The sequence below is a fragment of the Oculina patagonica genome, chromosome 5 (genome assembly GCF_052425735.1).
Source record: "Oculina patagonica isolate OP01 chromosome 5, crgOcupat, whole genome shotgun sequence".
Taxonomy (NCBI): domain Eukaryota; kingdom Metazoa; phylum Cnidaria; class Anthozoa; order Scleractinia; family Oculinidae; genus Oculina; species Oculina patagonica.
In genome coordinates, this window is record NC_135762.1 from 20,717,572 (window position 1) to 20,739,303 (window position 21,732).

The window sequence follows — 21,732 nt, forward strand, 5'->3', positions numbered from 1 at the left end:
GGCTACTTGGATCATGGCATTTCTTTTATCTTCTTTCCATGGAGTAATGCTGTGTAACGAAAGCTCCATCTGTTTCAGACTCGATCCTTATAGCCCTCCTACAACTTCATCTGGCAGCCATGCTGTTGTGGTGTACACGATGTTTCTAACCACATTACCTAACGTGGCTACAGTAATAATCATCTTTGTTACAATTTTCCGTGTTGTAAGAAAGCTTCGAACTTCCCTTTTGCCTCGGTTGGGTTCTTTGCAGAGACGACGGGAGAACGAAATTACCAAATTAACTTATAAAATATGCGCTGTTTTTCTAATATCGTGGTTTCCAATCATAATCTGTAATACTGTAGCTAAAATTGGTGGATTCCAAGGATCTATGATTCGAACAGTGACGTTATTTGCAGTGGTTATCTCAAATTTTAATTATGTCGTGAATCCTATCCTTCATTATGAAATGCTGCAAGTAAGATTGCCTGATGGTGTCAGATTAAGATCTGTTATTCAACACCAGACTGTCAGAAGTGAAACACGCGAGGAAACGACTGCATTCTGAATCCAAAAATCACTTCACATAACTCCAAAATACTCAAATTTCATTCTCATTTTAGAGTCTTTCCGGAGGTGCTAAAGAAAATTTCGTTGCAAACAACTGGATTTTGGTAAGACCAACGAGGTTCTAGAAAATAACGTCCAATATTCAAAGTAGTGTTTAGTTAAACACGTTCTCGACAAGCCGGTGCAGCAATAGTTACGGTTTGAAATAAGGAACAGAAATCGGTATCGACTTTTCGAAGCACTAGCAGTGGCGCAACAAAGTACTTGAAGTAAGGCAACGAAGAACTCGGTGTAACACAACATTTGAAAAGCGTGAACTACGTCTCTGTCCGAAATCGAGAATCATTGCAGGGAGTTGTTGTCTAAATCACAAACTGGTTGGTTGTCGTTGTGCGTTGCCGTTACCGTCGTTGCCGTTGCCGTCGCTGCCGTTGCCGTCGCTACCGTTTTCGTTGTTCCAGTCATTCCCGTTGCTGTTGTCGGATACATAGAGGATATTACATGGTTGCGCGGAGATATGAAATTTATCTTCTCGTGTTCAAATCTATATCTCACTCGTTCGCTGCGCTCACTCGTGAGATATCGGTTTTGAACACGAGAAGATAAATTTCATATCTCCAAGCAACCATGTAATATTCCGTTTATTATATAGACCAACTAATTACGATGTTTTTGGCGATTTTTCGAAGATTTCCGAGGATTTTCCGAAGATTTCCGAAGATTTTCAAAATGTTGTCCGAAGGTCGTACGAATGTTTCCGAACACTTTCCGAAGATTTCCGAAGCTGACCGAAGATTGCCGAGGAAGATCCGAAGATGTTTCGACTTAATATCGATAAACTTTGGCTCATTGAGCTATGAAACGTGGCAGACTGCGAGATGATTGGTCAAAAATGATGTCCACACATGTGTGGATACCATTGATATCCACACATGTGTGGATACCATTTTTCTCGATTTGCTACCACTCGCTAAAGCACTGCATTCTATATAATAAATAGATAGTTTAACGAAGCTTTAAAATAACAGCTCTTGAGCTGAATTACATGAGCAACAATAAAACTTAGCAAAAAAGTCGTTGCCGTTGTTGTTGTCTTTGCCGTTGTCGCTGTCACTGCTGCTGATACTGCTGGCGTTGGCGTTATTTTTGCCGTTTCCCTGTTAGTTGTCGTCGTCACTGTCGTTGCCAATGTTGCTGACGTTGCTGCCGTAGTCGCTGTCTTCGTTGTTGCTGTCGTTGACTTTCTCATTATCATTGCCATTGGTCCCATTGGCCTTGTTGTTTCTTTTGCCAATGCAGCCATTATTGCTGCCACTTCCGTCGTCATCATTTTACGTCGTCCTTGCTGTCATCACGGAGGGGTACTCCCCATAGTGACCTTTATCGGGAGGCTCCGCCCAAAAGGATACCTTTTCCAGGCTGTAGGTATATAAAACGGTACTAGGTATCTCACGAATTGGATGGTAAAGAAAACGGTAGGAAAACTGTCATTTAGGTATTTGAATGGACCTTTCATAATAACTCGAGCTTAACAACCGAACGGTCGAGCCAACTAAGTATATAAAGGGGTTTTAAACTGAAAATTCAAGCAACGAGATGCAGTATACCTTCTGTAGGTATGTGAAAGGGGTACCATTTTCTATCGGAGGTTTACGAAAGGATTACCTTCTCTGTCAAAAACGGTATATAAAAAGGTAAGGGGTTTGGACTTTGGGGCGGAGCCTGCCCGTCAAAAGAAAAATTGAAGTACCCTTCCCCCGCGGGAGTTGTCATTGAAGTTGGCGTTACCACTTCAAATTGAAGAAGAATATGCGAGACAAAAATTCTTCGCTACCAAACCGAATCCGGGCGAAGAAATTGATAATTTCATTAAAAGCCTGAAAATTTAAAACACTGTGACTGTATACAGCGCAAAAACGGAGGCTAAACCATAAACAGGCAAGGGGGGCCTACGTAATATAGGTGATCAACCTCACCAAAATAGGGCCGGAGAAAACGTGTAGTGACCTCTATAGTCGCCGAGGACGGACACTGTCTGCAGCACATTGGATGGTGAGTCGAGCATTTCGCCTTTAATGATTGAAAAAACCTATCTGTCGGTACTATCATAAACTCTATGCCAGGAATGTATACGCTTACGCACCACAGCCAACGGTAAACCTTGGTGGAAAATGTATGATGGACATTTGTGAGCCCGATACACAAACGTCGTTAAAAAGCTGACTTTGTAAAGCTAGTAACTGCCGTGCGTATTGTATTGTATTGTATTGTGCGTGGGTGCTGACACGTTGGTAGGGAGAAGGCTCCTCTTAAAGGACCCTAAGTCAGCCACGCCTTTGTTTTTGTTTACATATGAGAACAACGGTATTACATATTTCGTGGATGGCGCCCAAAGGAAAGAGATCACTGGAAAACTGCTGAAAGTAAATGAACAGACTTCAAGTGCAATAAGATTTCGCTTCGCCATACAGTTTTCATAATTTCGATGGCATCGAAAATGGCGGAGGCTGACTCGGATCCTTTAAGTTCAACTGATAAATTTCACTCTAAACAAAAAAAGAATGATAGAATGACTAGTCAAAAATAAGCACTGATAATTTTAAAAAGTATTTGTGGCAGTTTAAGATCTCAGTAAAGCAAACGCGCAAGGATGGACGAGGATTTCTTTTTAACATGCGAAATACGCGAATTTAGATGGCAGGGAAAATGGCGGAGGCTGGCTAGGATCCTTTAAGAGTTAGGAATCCTGAAGACAAGCGTGTTTGTAAATTTTTGTGAATCTAAAATCCTACTGATAAGGACTCAACTTACCAACGCTCCCCGAGTATAGTTCCCGATTGACCCGTTATCCTTGTATGAAATTTGAAGGGCAAAATAAGAGAGCAAGATTTAATGAGGATGGTTGGCATCGAAAAAAATTCGATCCCGAATGAAGTTGTCAAAACATTATAGTAATATAAAACTATACACATTGAGTTTTAACACCATCGCCTCCCCCTTAATTCTAAAAACAAATCCTGATGAACATGACACGTGTTCATTATGTACATTGCATTACACAACAGATGTTTACAACTGTAACAGTTTGTACGTTCAGCATTCTGCATACGTTTGGCAAAATATTTTTATTTTTATGATTTTTTTTTTACTTTTAACATTAATAAACTAAGTCTGTGAAAACTGCATGGGCGTTGCACTTAATTACTCGTCGGCAACAAAATGATCAATCTACACAATTACCATTACAAACAGCAAGGTACGGGCATAGCATATATTTAATAATTTATCTTACGTCTTGGACGATATAGCCAATCAGAAAGCTGGAAAGGCGATGCACGCATATACTGTGGGTTGTACGCAATGGTGTTTTCCCGCCATAACATAATCGTGTCCGTCATAGCTCCAGTTTTTTTCCCGCCATAACACGCCGCGTGTGTCACAGTCACGAGTTGTTACCCGCGTCTGTCACAGCTAACAGTTGTTTCCCGCTGAAATGCGCCACGTCTGTCACAACCTCCAGTTGTTTCCCGCCATAAATTATTTCTTGTGGTACACCATGAAGTATCCAGTTGTGTTTTTAAACGAGGTGAATTCAAAATTTTTCGTTGTAAAAAAAGGTAAAGGCGCTGTTACGCTGGGAAGTTCCTTGTGCGACTTGTCTCTCAATTTTCTTGAAACACAAGTTGCAGGACAGCAACTTGCCTACAACCTCGCAACGTTTTCGATGCAGCAACATTAACTCTCGTTGCACGAAGTAGAAAAGAGTCAAGTTCTCAGCACTTTTTGCAACTAGAGGTATCATTACAACAAAGCATCATTTTGTGCAACTTGCCTCGCAACTGCGCTACAAACTAGTGCGCTGACATGTATTTGAGAGCAAGCAGCACCTTGTTTGTTTTGATTGCCAATTTAACAGTTATTACACTAAAACATGAAATCACTCGTTCGAACTTTCAAGGTGTACCACAGGAAACCATTGCATAACTAGTATGTTCTATTTTATCGCCACTTGGGATGTGTCCTTAAAGGTTTGGTTCAATTACAGAAGGTAAAATATCAGGAACATTCTTTATCCTGAAGTCTAGAAGCATCTGACCAAGCGCTTTACCCTGGAAGAGAAAAAAAAATCATGTATTGGAACTGACGGTCACTGAATATGGCCCAGAAACCTGCTACAGTCAACTTCCGCCTTGCGGACACCTCGCTATAAAGGGCACCTCGTTATTACGAACAGAAGTTGAAATACTACGGACTTCTTCTTTTACGGAAACCAAATTGTGGTCCCGAAGGTGTCCGTTAGTGAGGGAGTTGACTGTATATATTCTTGTTACAAAGTCAGATACTTGTTCAGAGAGTAATAAATTTTGCACTAAATATTACTATGCATGTCTGAAACTTTGTTAGTACATCAAGTCGATACTCTGCAGCTGATGGTTTACCTGTCCGTTTGAAAATACGCTGATGCTTTTGAAAAAAGAATTTTGGATGAACAAAAGAAAATATACAGCTCTGATATACTTATTGGGAACGCAGTAAACTGAAGAACACAACATGCTGAACGTTAATTTAGCTAGTTGGACTTGGAACAACTTGGTTTCAACTCTAGCTAGTAGTTATTGAGCTAATCTCTTGCAAAGAAACCCTTTGGCTAGTCACACAATTTTTTTTTTTTACTCTTTCGGATGAAAGATTGTGCGACAACCCAAGGAAGTCCCAAAATGCAGGGGACAGGGATGGCGGGATGAGGGGGAGCAGGGATGGCGGGATGAGGGGGAGCAGGGATGGCGGGATGAGGGGGAGCAGGGATGGCGGGATGAGGGGGAGCAGGGATGGCGGGATGAGGGGGAGCAGGGATGGTGGGATGAGGGGGAGCAGGGATGACGGGATGAGGGGGAGCAGGGATGACGGGATGAGGGGGAGCAGGGATGGCGGGATGAGGGGGAGCAGGGATGGCGGGATGAGGGGGAGCAGGGATGGCGGGATGAGGGGGAGCAGGGATGACGGGATGAGGGGGAGCAGGGATGACGGGATGAGGGGGAGCAGGGATGGCGGGATGAGGGGGAGCAGGGATTGCGGGATGAGGGGGAGCAGGGATGGCGGGATGAGGGGGAGCAGGGATGGCGGGATGAGGGGGAGCAGGGATGGCGGGATGAGGGGGAGCAGGGATGGCGGGATGAGGGGGAGCAGGGATGGCGGGATGAGGGGGAGCAGGGATGACGGGATGAGGGGGAGCAGGGATGACGGGATGAGGGGGAGCAGGGATGGCGGGATGAGGGGGAGCAGGGATGACGGGATGAGGGGGAGCAGGGATGGCGGGATGAGGGGGAGCAGGGATTGCGGGATGAGGGGGAGCAGGGATGGCGGGATGAGGGGGAGCAGGGATGGCGGGATGAGGGGGAGCAGGGATGGCGGGATGAGGGGGAGCAGGGATGGCGGGATGAGGGGGAGCAGGGATGACGGGATGAGGGGGAGCAGGGATGACGGGATGAGGGGGAGCAGGGATGGCGGGATGAGGGGGAGCAGGGATGACGGGACGAGGGGGAGCAGGGATGGCGGGATGAGGGGGAGCAGGGATGGCGGGATGAGGGGGAGCAGGGATGACGGGACGAGGGGGAGCAGGGATGGCGGGATGAGGGGGAGCAGGGATGGCGGGATGAGGGGGAGTAGGGATGACGGGATGAGGGGGAGCAGGGATGACGGGATGAGGGGGAGCAGGGATGACGGGATGAGGGGGAGCAGGGATGGCGGGATGAGGGGGAGCAGGGATGACGGGATGAGGGGGAGCAGGGATGACGGGATGAGGGGGAGCAGGGATGGCGGGATGAGGGGGAGCAGGGATGACGGGATGAGGGGGAGCAGGGATGACGGGATGAGGGGGAGCAGGGATGGCGGGATGAGGGGGAGCAGGGATGACGGGACGAGGGGGAGCAGGGATGGCGGGATGAGGGGGAGCAGGGATGGCGGGATGAGGGGGAGCAGGGATGACGGGATGAGGGGAGCAGGGATGACGGGATGAGGGGGAGCAGGGATGACGGGATGAGGGGGAGCAGGGATGACGGGATGAGGGGGAGCAGGGATGGCGGGATGAGGGGGAGCAGGGATTGCGGGATGAGGGGGAGCAGGGATGGCGGGATGAGGGGGAGCAGGGATGACGGGATGAGGGGGAGCAGGGATGACGGGATGAGGGGGAGCAGGGATGGCGGGATGAGGGGGAGCAGGGATGGCGGGATGAGGGGGAGCAGGGATTGCGGGATGAGGGGGAGCAGGGATGACGGGATGAGGGGGAGCAGGGATGGCGGGATGAGGGGAGCAGGGATGACGGGATGAGGGGGAGCAGGGATGGCGGGATGAGGGGGGAGCAGGGATGGTGGGATGAGGGGGAGCAGGGATTGCGGGATGAGGGGGGGAGCAGGGATGGTGGGATGAGGGGGAGCAGGGATGGCGGGATGAGGGGGGAGCAGGGATGGTGGGATGAGGGGGAGCAGGGATGACGGGATGAGGGGAGCAGGGATGACGGGATGAGGGGGAGCAGGGATGGCGGGATGAGGGGGAGCAGGGATGGCGGGATGAGGGGGAGCAGGGATCGCGGGATGAGGGGGAGCAGGGATGGCGCAGTGGCGAGAGCACCCGCCTCCCACCAATGTGGCCCAAGTTAGAATCCCGGACCCGACGTCATATATGGGTTGAGTTTGTTGTTGGTTCTCGTCCTTGCTCCAAGGTTTTTCTCCGGGTTCTCCAGTTTTCCTCTCTCTATGAAAAACAACACTTCGAAACTCCAATTTGATCGGGAATCCGAGGCCATAGGTTTGTTAGTCCGTTATATGTAATCCCCGTCAAACAAAGTCGATTTAGTTCGCATTTAACAAGTTCGATTTAGTCTTTATTATTTACTACACATTTGATGATTTCGACATTGCTGATCCTAGCAGTATGCAGGACGCGTGTCATATATCAACCTAGTAAATGGCCCAGCTCACAACGAGTCTCTCGTAGCTCAGTTGGTTAGAGCGCCCAACCGGTATCTGGGAGGCCATGGGTTCGATTCCCGTCGGGGACTCAGATTTTTTCTTTGTCCCACGCTCGTGTCATGTTGAATAATTTCTTGACTATTTATCACCGAGCTTGAAATTTACCATCTTTATTATTTCCTACAAAGTCGATTTAGTTATTTATTAACTCGGGACGAACTGGATTTGACATAACCAGGTTGCCTCCACGTTTCACACTTCATGACAAGGAGCGTGTGTCTCTTTGGACCACATACTCCGGCCATCTGAACATGCTACTCTGTACACAGTTAGCCTGCTTACCTGTGGATCGCTGCGGAGTGAAGTCACCCCACCACCTCCTAATGCGTCCTCTAAAACAAAGTTAAATGCGTTGATTCCTGGTAGTTCGTATCTGCAATAACAAAACAATACACGCAACTGTCATAAGTCTTCTTATTGGCAACAAAAGAATCGGCGAAACAATAAGTAATTTAGCTAGAAAAAAAGCAAAGATACGGCAATAAAGCAATAAAGAGTTAGAATGGTTAACCTTTTTACTTTAAAGAGTGATCAATATAAAAACTATCCTTAGATTTTTAATCCATGGTCAAACAGACAGGTGTTGAGAATTTTAAAGAAATATCAACTAGAGGAACATTGTCTTGATATAACACCAATTCTCTTATCTAGTGTACAAGAAAACTTATATCAGCTAGAAGGGAGAATTACTAATCAGATCTTGGGACATAAAGGGTTAGAATTGGAGAATATTGAGAGGGATTATGAACAACGAACTAAAAAAGTGTTGAACTAATCAAAATATACTATCCAAGATGTAGCTCCTCCTGCTATTCAATCAACGAAGATAAATTCCCTCGGTTTATAAGGGAAAAAAAGCTATCAAGTTAAACTAAACTTTAATTAAAGGAATTATTTTATCTTGCAACGAAATAAGTCTGAAACATTTCAATGGAATCCAGGTCAAGTTTTCATCCTCACCATTGTTAGTCATCCTCACTTCCCATTGGGTTCCTGTCGTTTTTCTGTTCTGCAAAATCTTACCATTTTTACTTCGTATCCAATGATCTAAGTACATTTTATATCTTCTGTTTCAGTCGTGCAAGAAAAAACAAATTTCCTTGCAGCACTTCCATTTCATAAACGAGAGTTCGTGTTTACCTTTTAACTCTACAGCGTCCTTCCTCTGGCGGGGTGGGAAATAAGTGCTTAAAATACTTCTCTACCGACTCCTCAGTCAGTGCAGCGCGTATGAAGGGAACATACGAAGGGTGGCGTGCAATTACACCTGGAAAGAAACTTACTCAAGTTAGCCATCCACAGCACTTCCCTGAGCAATTATGTAAGGCCGTCTGCTCAAAGCGACCCACACCGCCGGTGTTTTTGTAGCTTGAAGCAACTAGGAGTATTTCTACTGTTACTACTATTGCGATTTAATGGAATACTAGCCCATAGTGATTGGTTAAAAGACTTTGTTTCTGATTACACTGCTTTTGACTGAGTCTTGTCAGCTACACATATATATAAACAACGAGGAGTCAATACCTTCCTTAAACAAAAAGCAAAAAAAAGCAAGCTGGAATAGCGGTCACACGACAATTGGAGCGAGGCAGCTCTTTCCAGTTTTTGTGCAGCCTTTTTTCCCACATTCGAACAATTAAAGTTTGACTTGTTTAAAAAAGAGGCTTTAAAGGGTATACACAAATACTATACAGTGAGCTTACTACACCTATATTGACATTGTTTCCTTTATCACCACTCCTTGTAAGTGCCAGTGAACTCAGTGGAAATGTACAGCGACCCTTTGGCATTCCTTAATGGAATCAACACAAAAAAATAAGCACTACGAGTGAAGACTGACAGACTATGCAATAGTTATACAGTCAAGCAAGGATTGATTCAGATTTTATTAATAATTTTTGTCCCACCCAACTGACTTACTCGTTAGTTGTAATTTGACAAGACAATTTATAATGGTAATAGGACTGAGTGGAGTCCAATTCGGTCTGTAATCATACGAGTGATTAACAATTTTGTTTAATCACGAGTATGATTACAGACAGAATTGGACGACACGAAGTCCTGTTACCAACTAATCAAAACTATGACAAAATTTGAGAAACAAACTAACCTTTAGTCAAATGGTTTAACGTTTTTTATAAAAACTGAAAAACATAACAGTTTACTCAACAAAATGCACAACAACAGCGCGCGCAAAATGACGCGTACTGTCCAATTACACAGACATGACGCGTAAACTGTCCTATTACACTGTCCAATTACAAGCATGACGCGTACACTGTCCTATAAGTGTTCAAATCGGGTTGCTGATAACCAATCACCGATCAAGAATTTTGTTATAGTTTTGATTAATTTGGAAATAGTTGATGTACAGATAATTTATGCAGAAATAATTTATTTACAGATAATTTATGCAGAGAAAATTATAATGTCTAAATAGCTTATGTCCACATAATTCACAACTCGTACTTATCCTGGGTGTGGCTTCATGCGTCCTTATCTCTCTTTCTCTTTTCATGTGTGGCTCGACTGCTACAGAAGGTGACATTGTTTCAACGTATTCACCATTCATGTGAATATCAACCTGATGAGAGATCATAAAAAGAAATTGTTGTACGTCAATGTTACTTCTCTCTCCTAACCGACTCACCCATAATTTGTCTACTAGATAATATTTGCTGAGATTATTTATGTCAGAATATATCAGGTGCAAATAATTTATGTACGGATCATTTATGTTGCTAAGATAATTTATGCTTAAATAATTTATGGTTTGTCAAAAACTATAAACTTTTGTCACTGAATAAAAAAAAGAAAGAAAATCTAATGTGTCCACACAATTTAAATGTTATCACTTTTGTTATCCAGGATTTTTACTTTGCTGTGTGTGTTTTTTTGTTGTTGTTGTTGTTGTTGTTTTCTTGCCTCTTTTGCCAATTTCCTTTGACAATAATAAATTAACTGCGCTTTCACAAACTATTATTTAATTTTAACTGATTTCCATACCTTGACTTTGTCCTTGGGATACAAGAAAGAAAACAGCCTCAGAAGCGGTGAGCTAAACAAGAAGGATATGAAATGTTTAATTTACAACAAAACATCATAGTGAATTATTCAATAATTCACAGAAAAGTAATTAATATATAAGACAAGTTATTCATACTTACACTCTAGGTCTTCCTCCCACAATAGCAGTCAATCCAGGAGCTGTGAATGAGAGAGCATTGTGTTATAAAAAATAACACAATTACCTTGTGGAAGTACGTTTGGAGTGTTTTCTTTTGGCAGGAGAGGGGTAGGAGTTATGAGTTCCGTTGAGAGACTCATGGATGAATGTATAATCTTTTCACAGTATGGGTACTTGTAACCTGTGAAGTTATTCCTGCTCAATTCTAGTCTGTATTCTGTCAGCAGAGTTTTGTTCAAGTCTGTAATAAAACTATTCCACCAGGCACATTTGAACCTGAAAGGATCAGTTTACCACCAGCTTGTGTACATGCCATTCTTCAGTGCAAAACACTATTACCAGTTCTCAGAAGATGAGCTCTTGAACCTACATAAATATAAATCTTACACTTGCTTCCCAACTATTCTAAGCGCCTTGGAAAATTAGAAGGGTTATTGTCATCTTAAAATATCCAATACCTTATTGTTACTTATTTTTGCGGGAACTTAATTTCGCAAAAATGGAACAATTGCGATTTGGCCAAAAATACGTAATTAACATAAAAAAATACAATAGAAAACGTTGTCATAATGTTGCTCAAAAAGATAATTTTAAAAAGGGATAAAAAGTTATAAAGATCTTAAAAACAAAACGTTTTCAACTCTAAGGTCGTCATCAGTGTCATCACCGACCTTTTGTTTTTAAGATCTTTATAACTTTTTATCCCTATTTAGCCTTTTTAAAATTTACAATAGAAAACGTTTTAAATAAATTTCCACAGGTCTTTAATTTCGTGAGTTTTTGAAAATCGCAAAAATTACCGTAAGTATTAATAAGGTATATTCTGTTCAGTGCTCTTTTTGTTTCATACTAACCCATGCTAGTTCCTGCAGAAGCAATCTCCATTGCAAACAGTTCCAAAGCTTTCCTCTGTTGGTGATGTACTGCCATCCACAATACTGCTTCTCTGGGATTCTTGAGGAAAAAATGTCAAAAAACACACTTATATCATTTTTTTAGGAATTCTTTCAGGAGACTATCTCACTGCTTAGTCTAAAGGGAGAAGCAGTAGTCAAATGGCAATCTCGTTCCCAGGGTCTACTTTGCTTTTAGGATGGCGGCTGGACACAGAGAAGAACTTCAAGCCGCCATTTTTAAAAATTGTTGCTAAGCAGACCCTGGGGATGAGCTTTTTAGTGTGCTGGACTCCAGATACAGCGGTTTGGGATTGACCCCTGGCCGGAGCACTGTGTTGTGTTCTTGGACAAGAATTTTACTCTCACAGTGCCTCTCTCCAGACAGGGATATAAATGGGTATCGGCAAAATTTATGCTGGGGGTTGGACTAGCACCCAGATGCATTGGACTAGCACCCCGTCTAGAAAGGAAAATAAGAGGGAGAACAAATTCTTGTTGTCGCTAAATGCTACAGAAACAGGGATACACTCTGGTGGTATGGGCCAATGACTCAACCTGACTTTACCTTTTTAACTTAGAGCAAAGACATCACTTTTAATTTCTAGATCATTTTTCTACTCTAACAAGTGTGCAAACATTTTCTATTTCCTACATATTACTTACTGCAGTCATAACTCCTGGAAAGGCGTGTTTTCCATAAGTCTGCTCAGAGCCCAATACCTAAAATGTGTGTGATAATGATTATGTGAAATAAGTTATACTATAGAACTGTGAGTGAAATAAGTTATGTAGCAAATAATCAAACAAATTTTCAAAAGCCTGAAAAAATATCAGGTCCCTAGCTTAAACTAGTCAACAGCACAATACAAGGATTTGAAAATGCAAACTTTTAAAGTTGATTTTTTTTTCACTACATATAAACATAAGACAGGACCTGAGTGTTTCATCGGCAGAGGGAAGAGAGTTGAAAATATATGGCATGCAGCTGAATATTTTTGATGAACTTCAAGGTGTTTGGAAACGTGATTAAACACTGTCTCAAGTGTTTAAAATATTATTTCCACAAAAAATCGCAAAAAATCTGTGCTAATTAAGATTAGATATCCAAACCACTGTCATGGTTATGATTTTCTTCATTTTCACATTATGAATTATATATGTAAAACAAGTTTGAGAGCACTGACATGCAGTTTCATAGCGTGGTATTATCACAAACAGCTAATGAAAGGTTTGTTGCTTAGCACTGACCATGAGGAGTTAAAACAGATTCTGCTCAAAATTCGAGCAATAAACTTGTGCAAAAATTAATGACCAAAAATCTACTGAGATGTTTCAACGGTAACATAGTATACCGTTGAAACATCTCACTGTAATTCATTTCTCTAATTGACCCCCCTATTAAATTTTAAAGCATTTTCGAGGAAAGTTAATGTCAAACCTCGTAAGAAAAGCTTAAAACATGCATTGTTTTGTTTTGAACTGACATGGAACATCCATTTTAACTAAAATATGGAGATGGCAAATTCGTTTTTCTCTCGCAGGGTCAGCTTGAGAGCTTCAGTTTCGATAGGTTGTTCTTAACTGTATCAGTACTGTTATCATGCTGTGAGGTCTTTTTCAAATGGTAACTTTATTTTTGCCTTTATGGCTTGAATGGTCGACGAAAACCGACTTAACCCAATATGCACTATTACGATATAATTACCTGTATATGAGTTCTTGTGTAGTCATCCAGCTTTAGTTCTTCAAACATTCTTCTTGTCCTTTAGAATTATGCAACATTTTTTTTTTCTTTTTTCTTTTTTTTTTTAATTTTTACTTTTCAGCACAATACACTTGACAATACACGAAAAAAAAAATATGCAACATAATGTTAAGTGTACCATGTTGACAAGTCAGTCCAGGAAATTATAAAGGACAGTAAAGTCTGTTTCACAAGACCCTAGATTGGCCCAAGGCTGAGCCGTCTCAATCAAGAATTTAATGTACTAACCATTAGGCCACCAGGAGGGTAGGGGGTAGGGGGTTAAAACATGTTATAATAATATGTTTATTTTGGCAGAGGCATGTCACGGCCAGAATCTGGATTCATTTTTTCAAACATTGAATTATTAAAATCTACATTTTTCTTAAATTTAAAGTGTTTTCTTTTTTATGTTTATTTTTTCCTTTTGGGGTAGGGAGGGGGGGGGGATTACAAGACATACATGGTATTTTTTGTGTTTACTTTTATTGCATATCAAGTTTTATTCTGGAGGGGGGTTAAAACAATACATGTTTGCTTAGTTCACAACTGCCCCAAAATTACTTTGATTAAATTATTTTCTCAGTTTAGTTCATCTTTCCTTGGTTTAAAGGTTTAGTCCACAATGGAAGCATTAATTCAAAGGGTATTGACAAATTATTACCTTTTCAAGAGAGCTTCGCCAGTTTTCCTGGCTTTAAGGGATGCAAATGGCCCACCAACAGGACACACTGCAGTGGCACGGAAACCATCAGCATATGTAGCACACACCTGGCATGTACACAGAGAACACTTGATCAGCACTATGGCAACTTACCTAAGCTTATACACAATTTGTCAGCACACTTGCCATGAATCATTATTTTTATCAACAAACTTTCAGGTCCTTATGACTTTCCTCGCATTTGCTGAAGAAACATCTATAGTTTGCTGTCAAATTATTCACATTTGCATCATAAATTTGACAACAAATAAAACAACGGACACTATACTTAGATGCCTTATAGGAATATACCTTATAGGAATCTGTAGCTGGCTCACCAATTGCTCCTTGAACAAGAACTGCTCCACCATCATATCCTAATCCAAAATTAAAATCATTCTTTTGGTCAGGAAATACCACCAACCAATTAATTAATACCGGTAAGTGTCATGCATGTCACGCTCACAAACCAATTTCTCACAACTAAAAAATGTGAGTGATTACAACCATAACCGACACTCTTTCCAAAAATATGTAAACTCAAGCAAATGTGAGAAACAAAAACTACATGTGAAATGAGTAAATGATGATACTTTCCTGAAATCTTTGAGTTTTGACAAGAAAAGAATTGGGAACGAGGTTGTTTTTAGCAAAACACATCCATGCAGTGGGATCAGGATATGCTCGGCAGTCTTCAAAATAATACGGACGTCTTTGGAAAACTTCACACATGGTTATATCATCTTCGGAAATCCTGGCACTCCCAGGATAAAAATCTCACACCTTTGACCCAGATAAAGTTGGCAGGTATAGAATCAGGAAAAAAGATACGAATTACAGGATATATTGTCTTGGTGCATTACCAAATTCTCCAAACTAAGATAAAAAATGTTGCAATCAGTAGGGGAGAATTATTATTTTGACATCAGGACTGTTTTAACTCACCAATGAGTCCTTGAAGCCTAACTTGTGTGAAGTCACAAACAACATCTGGGAGAATGTACTCAGCTGGATCTCCAAGCTCATAAACAAGCTAACAAGCAAACAAAAAATAATTGTCATAATAATTGGATTTGGTGCACTCTAATAAGCCCCCCCCCCCCCCAAATAAACACCCCCTCCAAGAGAAGAGGGGGGCTGCTCCCAAATGAAAAAGACAGATGCATGTCAGAAAATTTGAGTTAAACCCATAAAGGAGACAGACACCCTAAGGCACTAAGGTAGAAGGTATGTTGACTTAACAGTTACTGTGCTGGACTCCAAATTGAGCGGTCGAGCAGGTTTGGACCCTGGCCAGGTCACTGGGTTGTGTTCTTGGGCATGACACTTCTCTCTTACAAAAAATGGGAACAGGAGAAATAAAGGCTTGGGGTAACCATGCAAATTACTAGCATCCCACTTAATCAAGATTAAAAATACTTCTAGTCACTTTTAGCCTGTTCCAGGCTCTCAGTTTGTGGGGAAGAGCGAAAAAAGCAGGTGAGTGCAGAAAAGATGAGCGGGGAAGAAGGCGAGCATTTCGTTTTCCCCAAAATCATGCCGAGAATCGCGTGAGCGTGTGAGCCATCTTGTCAACTGACACCGACCCGACGCTTGTTCAGACTGTTGACATTTCTTGTCAAAATAAGCCAATTAAAGAGTATAGCAGTTCCTGCTATACTGGAAGAGGGTTGTTAAAGAAATTCTTACAGGCTCTCCTTCCGCTGCTTGCCTTCTTGCCCGCTTGTCTTGCCGTGCACACCTGCTTTTTTTGCCCCACAAACGGAGATCCTGAAACAGCTACAGGCAAAGTCGCTTTATGCTTAGGGAGCCAGTATATTAGCTCTGTCCTGATAGGCCACCAGGTTCGAACACAGACTTAACCTTTTTAGGCGCTTAACTGAATCTAAGATTATTGGACAACTGTAGAGAGGAAGGAATCATTTTGATTTTGTTTTCTCTAACCTGCTCAGCTACAGTGGATGGAGAGACCAGGCCACCAGTGTTGGGAGGCTTTGAAAGAATGAATTTCCCATCAGCAGCACACTCTGCTATTGGGTAACCAATGTTGTCCCTGATTAAAACAACAACAAAGAAATTTGGTGATGAAAATATACATTAAAGATGAAATACATTCCTTTTCCAACAAAGAGCTCGTCATCAACAACATTTAAGAATGGTACATTATATAATGAAACATTCACGAAGGTAAAATGAAAGCTGTCACTTACCAGTCTTGGACAGTCTGCCAGTCAGTGAAGATTCCACCAGTACACTGAGCGCCACATTCAATTAAATGACCTACCAAACTATCAGGCAAAACATATATGATCACTTATATATGTTACAGGTCGAATTAAAATTCAGGTTAATTTTTTTAACCTAGGTTTTTTTTTCAACCTAGGTAAAATTAAGGGGTTATTATAAGGGTAAGTGTTTGGTTTGGAATCATACAATGTATATATTTAACAAATAGTGGTTCTATATAGCAAAGTGGATAAGGGGTTGGACAGTAAATCTGAAGGTTGAGACTTCAAAATATCCTAGAAGGGCAGGTTAGTAAAAACGTTTACAAAAAAAATTATAATAAGATGGGAAGGGTAAATAAGGATGGTGGAGGGGGGTTCAGAGACAGCAAGGGTGGGGAGTGTTTTAATTTTCTTATACCTGGCACGAAATTGGATAGAAAATTTTGGTGGAGTTTTTTCTGTATCTCGACTAGCTCGACTACCTTTACATTAAGTTATTCTGTACGTTATTAGTCCTCTTTTAGTAACATTCCGGTTGATCTGTAAGTACTCAACTATACTCGATTCACTCTCAATCACAATAAAGTCTATTAGACCATCAAAACTCTTCTCATTATCTTGATTGAACCCTACCACATGACAATAGGTTTTCTCAACTCTACGCAACTACTAACATCACATCTTTACTCTTATCATCTCGAGTAAACTTTCTACTCTTATCCCTCAAGTCAAATTTACCACATAATAACAACTTTTCTCAACTCAACTCAACTCTACTACGCCATCACAACTTTTTTCAACTCGACGCAATACGTGGATACCCAACTGTTGTACCCTACTCTGCTGGACACCACTTGAATCTGCTTTACTATCATGCACTCTACTCCCGCATCTACGTACGTTACTTGACTGAACTCGTCACTACTAGATTACACTCTGTTCTACTCTACTCTACTAACAATATTCTAGTCGTCTCTACTTTACGATTGTACTCTCAACACTTCTTTATTCGTCTCCGCCACGCTACTGTACGTTTATATAAGCTTATGTGACTGTTCTCGTCTCTATTCCACTTGACTCAACTGTACTCTACTGTACTGTACTCTACTTTGCTCTAGTCTACTATACTTGATTCGAGTCAACTATACTATTACGCTACTCTACTCCACTCTACTCTACTCTAGTATAATATACTTTATTCGAGTCTACTCTTCTGGACGCTGCTCTACTCGACTCGACTCTTCTCAGCTATATTTCATTCAAGTTTACTCTACTGTAGGCTACTCGACTCAACTAGACTCGACTCGACTCTAATGGACTCGACTGACTTGAATCGCCTCTACTCGACTGGACTCTACTCTATACTCTACTTGACTCGACTCGACTCTACTTCACTTGACTCAACTCTGCTCTTCTCCACTCTACTCTTCTCGACTGTACTTTACTCGACTCGACTCGACTCGACTCGACTCAACTCGACTCGACTCGACTCGACTCTGCTCTACTCGACTCGACTCCACTTAACACTACTCCACTCCACTCCACTCGACTAAACTGTACACTTCTACGGCCCTGCGTTTTCATTCTAAACTTTACACTTCTACGGCTTTACGTTTTCATTCTTAACTGTACATTTCTATGGCCCTACGTTTTTATTCTTAACTGTACATTTCTACGGCCCCACGTTTTCATTCTAAACTTTACATTTTTACGGCTCTACGTTTTCATTCTAAACTTTGCATTTTTACGGCTCTACGTTTTCATTCTAAACTTTACGCTTTTACGGCCCTACGTTTTCATTCTAAACTTTACACTTTTACGGCCCTACGTTTTCATTCTAAACTTTACGCTTTTGCGGCCCTACTTTTTCATTCTAAACTTTACGCTTTTACGGTCCTACGTTTTCATTCTAAACTTTACGCTTTTACGGCCCTACGTTTTCATTCTAAACTTTACGCTTTTGCGGCCCTACTTTTTCATTCTAAACTTTACGCTTTTACGGTCCTACGTTTTCATTCTTAACTGTACATTTCTAAGGCTCTACGTTTTTATTTTTAACTGTACACTTTGTTTCCTCTGCCGCAGATAAAGTGACCAGCCAAAGTTTTCAAAGGACTCTCTGTTTATTCATCAGTGTCGGTAACACAAAGTCTTTCGAAACCTGACAGTAACGATAGTTAGATGGTTAATGATTAGCTTACAAGTATTCAATACATTCACAAAGATAGTTACCCGATGGCTTCACTACGAGCTTTAACGGCAGGGAAAGCGTCTGAGCCGGCGTTTTATCTTTCCGTTTGGATCTTAATTAACGACTATGACGTAAGCGAGTTAATTAGTGATTATGATGTTAATAAATGCACTTAATTTCGTTCACCGACGAAACACTCCCCCCTCTCTTGTTATAGTCTTTAGGCTAAGTCGCTCACTATCATTAAAAGGTAAAGTCATTGTAAGTCTATCGAGTTATTTGTAAAGTCATTGTAAGTTTATCGAGTTCTTTGATTTGCTTTATTTTGTCTCGTCCTTATTGTTCGCTTGGGCGTGGTCCACCGGAACGACGATTACAAGACGTTGAACAGGCCGTTCCAGGGTTACGAATCCTCGACCAGCGTATGTCCTCACCGGTTCATTTGGCTTTGGGTTCTTGTACTGAACTTCAACTTTTCGTACTTTCCCATCTTTGCTTTCATGAGCTTTGGTAACTCGTCCAAGTTTCCAGTTTCCCCGGATCTGGTTTGAATCCTGTATCAAGACGATGTCTCTAACTTTCACGTTGCGATGTGAGGTGTGCCACTTTTGGCGGACTAGTAAGCTGGGGAAGAAGTCGCGCGTCCATCTTTTCCAAAACCCATTGACAATGTTTTGCACGAATTCGAAACGATGACGAGGATTTGCACTCTCTCTGAATGGGCCGCTTGGCACTCTTGGGGTGGATCTCCCGAGCAAAAGGTCGTTTGGGCACAGGTATGCTCCGTCATCAGTCGTCGTGGGGTGCCTTCCTATAGGTCTTTCGTTAACGAGATTAGCGGCTTCAAAGCATATAGTTTGAAGCTCGGAAAAAGTAAGCACGTTTTCTCCGATTGCTAACGTTATAGCTCTTTTGATGGATTTGATCAATGCTTCTGATATCCCGTTTTGCCAAGGGGCATCGGCGGGGATGAACTCCCACTGGAAACCCTCAGTTACTCCAAATTCGTTAAGATCTTGCCAGTTCCAGCTCTTGGTCATCTTCTGCAATTCCTGATTAGCCGCTACCAGCTGCGGTCCGTTATCAGAGTAAAGTTTAGCTGGATAACCTCTCAGTGATACGAATCTTCGTAAAACAAGCAGAAATTTCTCCGTACTGTAGTCAGGAGCCAGATCCACGTGTACCGCTCTTGTGCTCATACAGTTAAACAACACTCCATAGCATTTTCCTGTGGTCCGCTTCTTTACTTCATCTCGTATCTTGAAGGGTCCAAACAAATCTATAGCGGTGTTGTGCCAAGGTGGAGATGGCTTAAGTCTCTCTTGGGGTAGGTTTCCCATTGTTTGCTCGCTCGGCTTAGCATCTAGTATCCTGCATGTCATACAATTGAACTTGATGGATTTTACCATGTTGTGTACCTTGGGTATCCAGAAGCGGGTGCGAATTTTACTGACTGTCGTCGCTACTCCGTGATGTCCTCTACGGTGTATGTATTCCGCGTAGAGTCGCGTAAAATGGTGTCCATAGGGTAGTAGGATTATTTCGCTTTTATCGTAGCTCATCTCAACCCATTCTCGAGCTCGGTTTCCGACCACGATTGTTCCATCTTCTCGCACCCTTGGGCTGAGCCGTTTGAATCTCCCCTTTTGGATGGCTGGATGAATAAGTTTCTGACAGTCTTGAATCCAAAATCTTTCCGCGTCACTTATGTCAGAAGGAGTTAATGGTCGGACTGTGCTTTTAAGTGATGGCTTAGGATCGTGCTTATACATGGCAAGCACTCTTCCTGTCACCCGCAACAATCTTGTATAGCCGGAATACTTGTGGATATTCATCCTTCCTGCTAGGGTGTCTACGATCTTAGCATCTGCCACCATCGTCGTTTTCAGTTTATCAGGTAACTCCTGCGTTATGGACACTTTGCTGATTGGCCATTGAGATTCCGGTAGCTGTAGAAAGCTAGGGCCTCTCTGCCAAGCACTGTCGTGGTCAATTTCTTTCGACGTCTTTCCGTGAGTTATCCAGTCAGCGATATTATGTTTACTCTCAATCCAATACCAATCTTTAGGGTCCGTCCCCTCTTGGATTTCTCCTATACGTGTGGCGGCGAAGGAGTTAAAGCCATACGATTGCTTCTGGATCATGCCGTATACTACCTGCGAATCGACGATGTGGTAGAATTTTGAGAACTGGTATCGAGATTCTCTTTGGAGGAAATTCTTAAGCCTTTTGCTCAAGACTGCAGCACACAGCTCAACTCGATCTATCGATACTTTCTTGTTCGGGGCAAGGCGATTCTTTGACATTATCAATCTGCTGTCATATTTCCCTTCTGGTAGGCTCCACCGCGCGTATGCGCAGGCGCCATACGAGTTGTCCGACCCGTCGCTAAAGATTATGAGCACTGGTTGATGCGAAGCTACATTCGATGGCTTTAGGCATCTTGGGAACATTACTCTATCCATCCCGCGGAGGTCTCTGAAAAACGTAATCCATTCGCGCATATATTTCTCGGGGATGGGGTCGTCCCAGTCTAGTTTCTCTTCACTTGTCCATAATTGTCTCATCAGGATCTTGGCCCTAACCGTAAAGGGGGCGGCGAGTCCCATTGGATCATATACTCTATTGATTTGCGACAATATCATTCTCTTGGTTAGTTTTGTCGGCATTTTATCGTCTTGCAGGGTAGGATTTTTTCCGTCCGGTGTCTTTGTGGAAAATGTTAGGTTGACTTTGAATTGGAGTTGGTCTTTAATTGGACTCCAGATAACTCCTAGTACCTTTTCTGTGGACGTAGCGATTTCATCGAGTGACAGGGATTTCTCACACGTCATGGGGTCGTTTGACAACGACCCACCTTTAATCTTGAATCCGCCTTTATTTAGCAACTTTTCGATCTCGCTGGTAACTCGATTTGCTTCGCTTTCGTCTTTAACACTGTCTATGATGTCGTCCATGTACGAGTTATGGATTATGATCTTTGCGGCTTGGGGATAATCGTTACTTCCCATCTCAGCTGTTTTTCTCATTGCAACAGTTGCTATCGTACCTGATGGTTTGTCCCCAAACGAGACGCGTTGTATAACATAAGTATCAGGGTCTCTGAAACAATCCATGTCTCGCCAGAGAAAGCGGTGCGTATGCTGTTCTACGGTCTTCGTTTTAACAGTATGGTACATCTTCCTGACGTCACCGATAAAGGC

The 21,732-nt window shown here is 42.2% G+C and overlaps 2 protein-coding genes across 2 annotated transcripts in view; both read right to left on the reverse strand.

The window, feature by feature from the left end:
- Positions 1–3,809: 3,809 nt before the first annotated feature.
- The window catches only part of LOC144653169 (uncharacterized), a 30,466-nt gene continuing 12,543 nt past the window's right edge, over positions 3,810–21,732 (reverse strand). The window contains exons 7-21 of the mRNA XM_078513106.1: positions 16,321–16,398; positions 16,055–16,163; positions 15,056–15,143; positions 14,423–14,487; positions 14,072–14,178; positions 13,369–13,426; positions 12,327–12,383; positions 11,622–11,721; positions 10,748–10,787; positions 10,587–10,638; positions 10,050–10,164; positions 9,289–9,372; positions 8,721–8,847; positions 7,863–7,953; positions 3,810–4,661 (exon numbers count right to left, since the gene is read on the reverse strand). Coding sequence (XP_078369232.1) covers positions 4,575–4,661; positions 7,863–7,953; positions 8,721–8,847; positions 9,289–9,372; positions 10,050–10,164; positions 10,587–10,638; positions 10,748–10,787; positions 11,622–11,721; positions 12,327–12,383; positions 13,369–13,426; positions 14,072–14,178; positions 14,423–14,487; positions 15,056–15,143; positions 16,055–16,163; positions 16,321–16,398 — 1,258 coding nt within the window. The 3' untranslated portion in view covers positions 3,810–4,574. The remainder of the gene's footprint in view (positions 4,662–7,862; positions 7,954–8,720; positions 8,848–9,288; positions 9,373–10,049; positions 10,165–10,586; positions 10,639–10,747; positions 10,788–11,621; positions 11,722–12,326; positions 12,384–13,368; positions 13,427–14,071; positions 14,179–14,422; positions 14,488–15,055; positions 15,144–16,054; positions 16,164–16,320; positions 16,399–21,732) is intronic.
- LOC144654633 (uncharacterized) lies at positions 18,404–21,729 on the reverse strand. The gene is made up of 2 exons (XM_078514831.1): positions 18,571–21,729; positions 18,404–18,499 (listed from the first exon to the last, which is right to left on the reverse strand). The coding sequence occupies exon 1, from the start codon at positions 21,706–21,708 to the stop codon at positions 18,850–18,852; it is 2,859 nt and encodes a 952-aa protein (XP_078370957.1). The 5' UTR covers positions 21,709–21,729; the 3' UTR covers positions 18,404–18,499; positions 18,571–18,849.

Excerpts from the sequence above, each read along its gene's own strand:
- LOC144654633 (XM_078514831.1), bottom strand. The coding sequence starts at position 21,708 with ATGTACCATACTGTTAAAACGAAGACCGTAGAACAGCATACGCACCGC.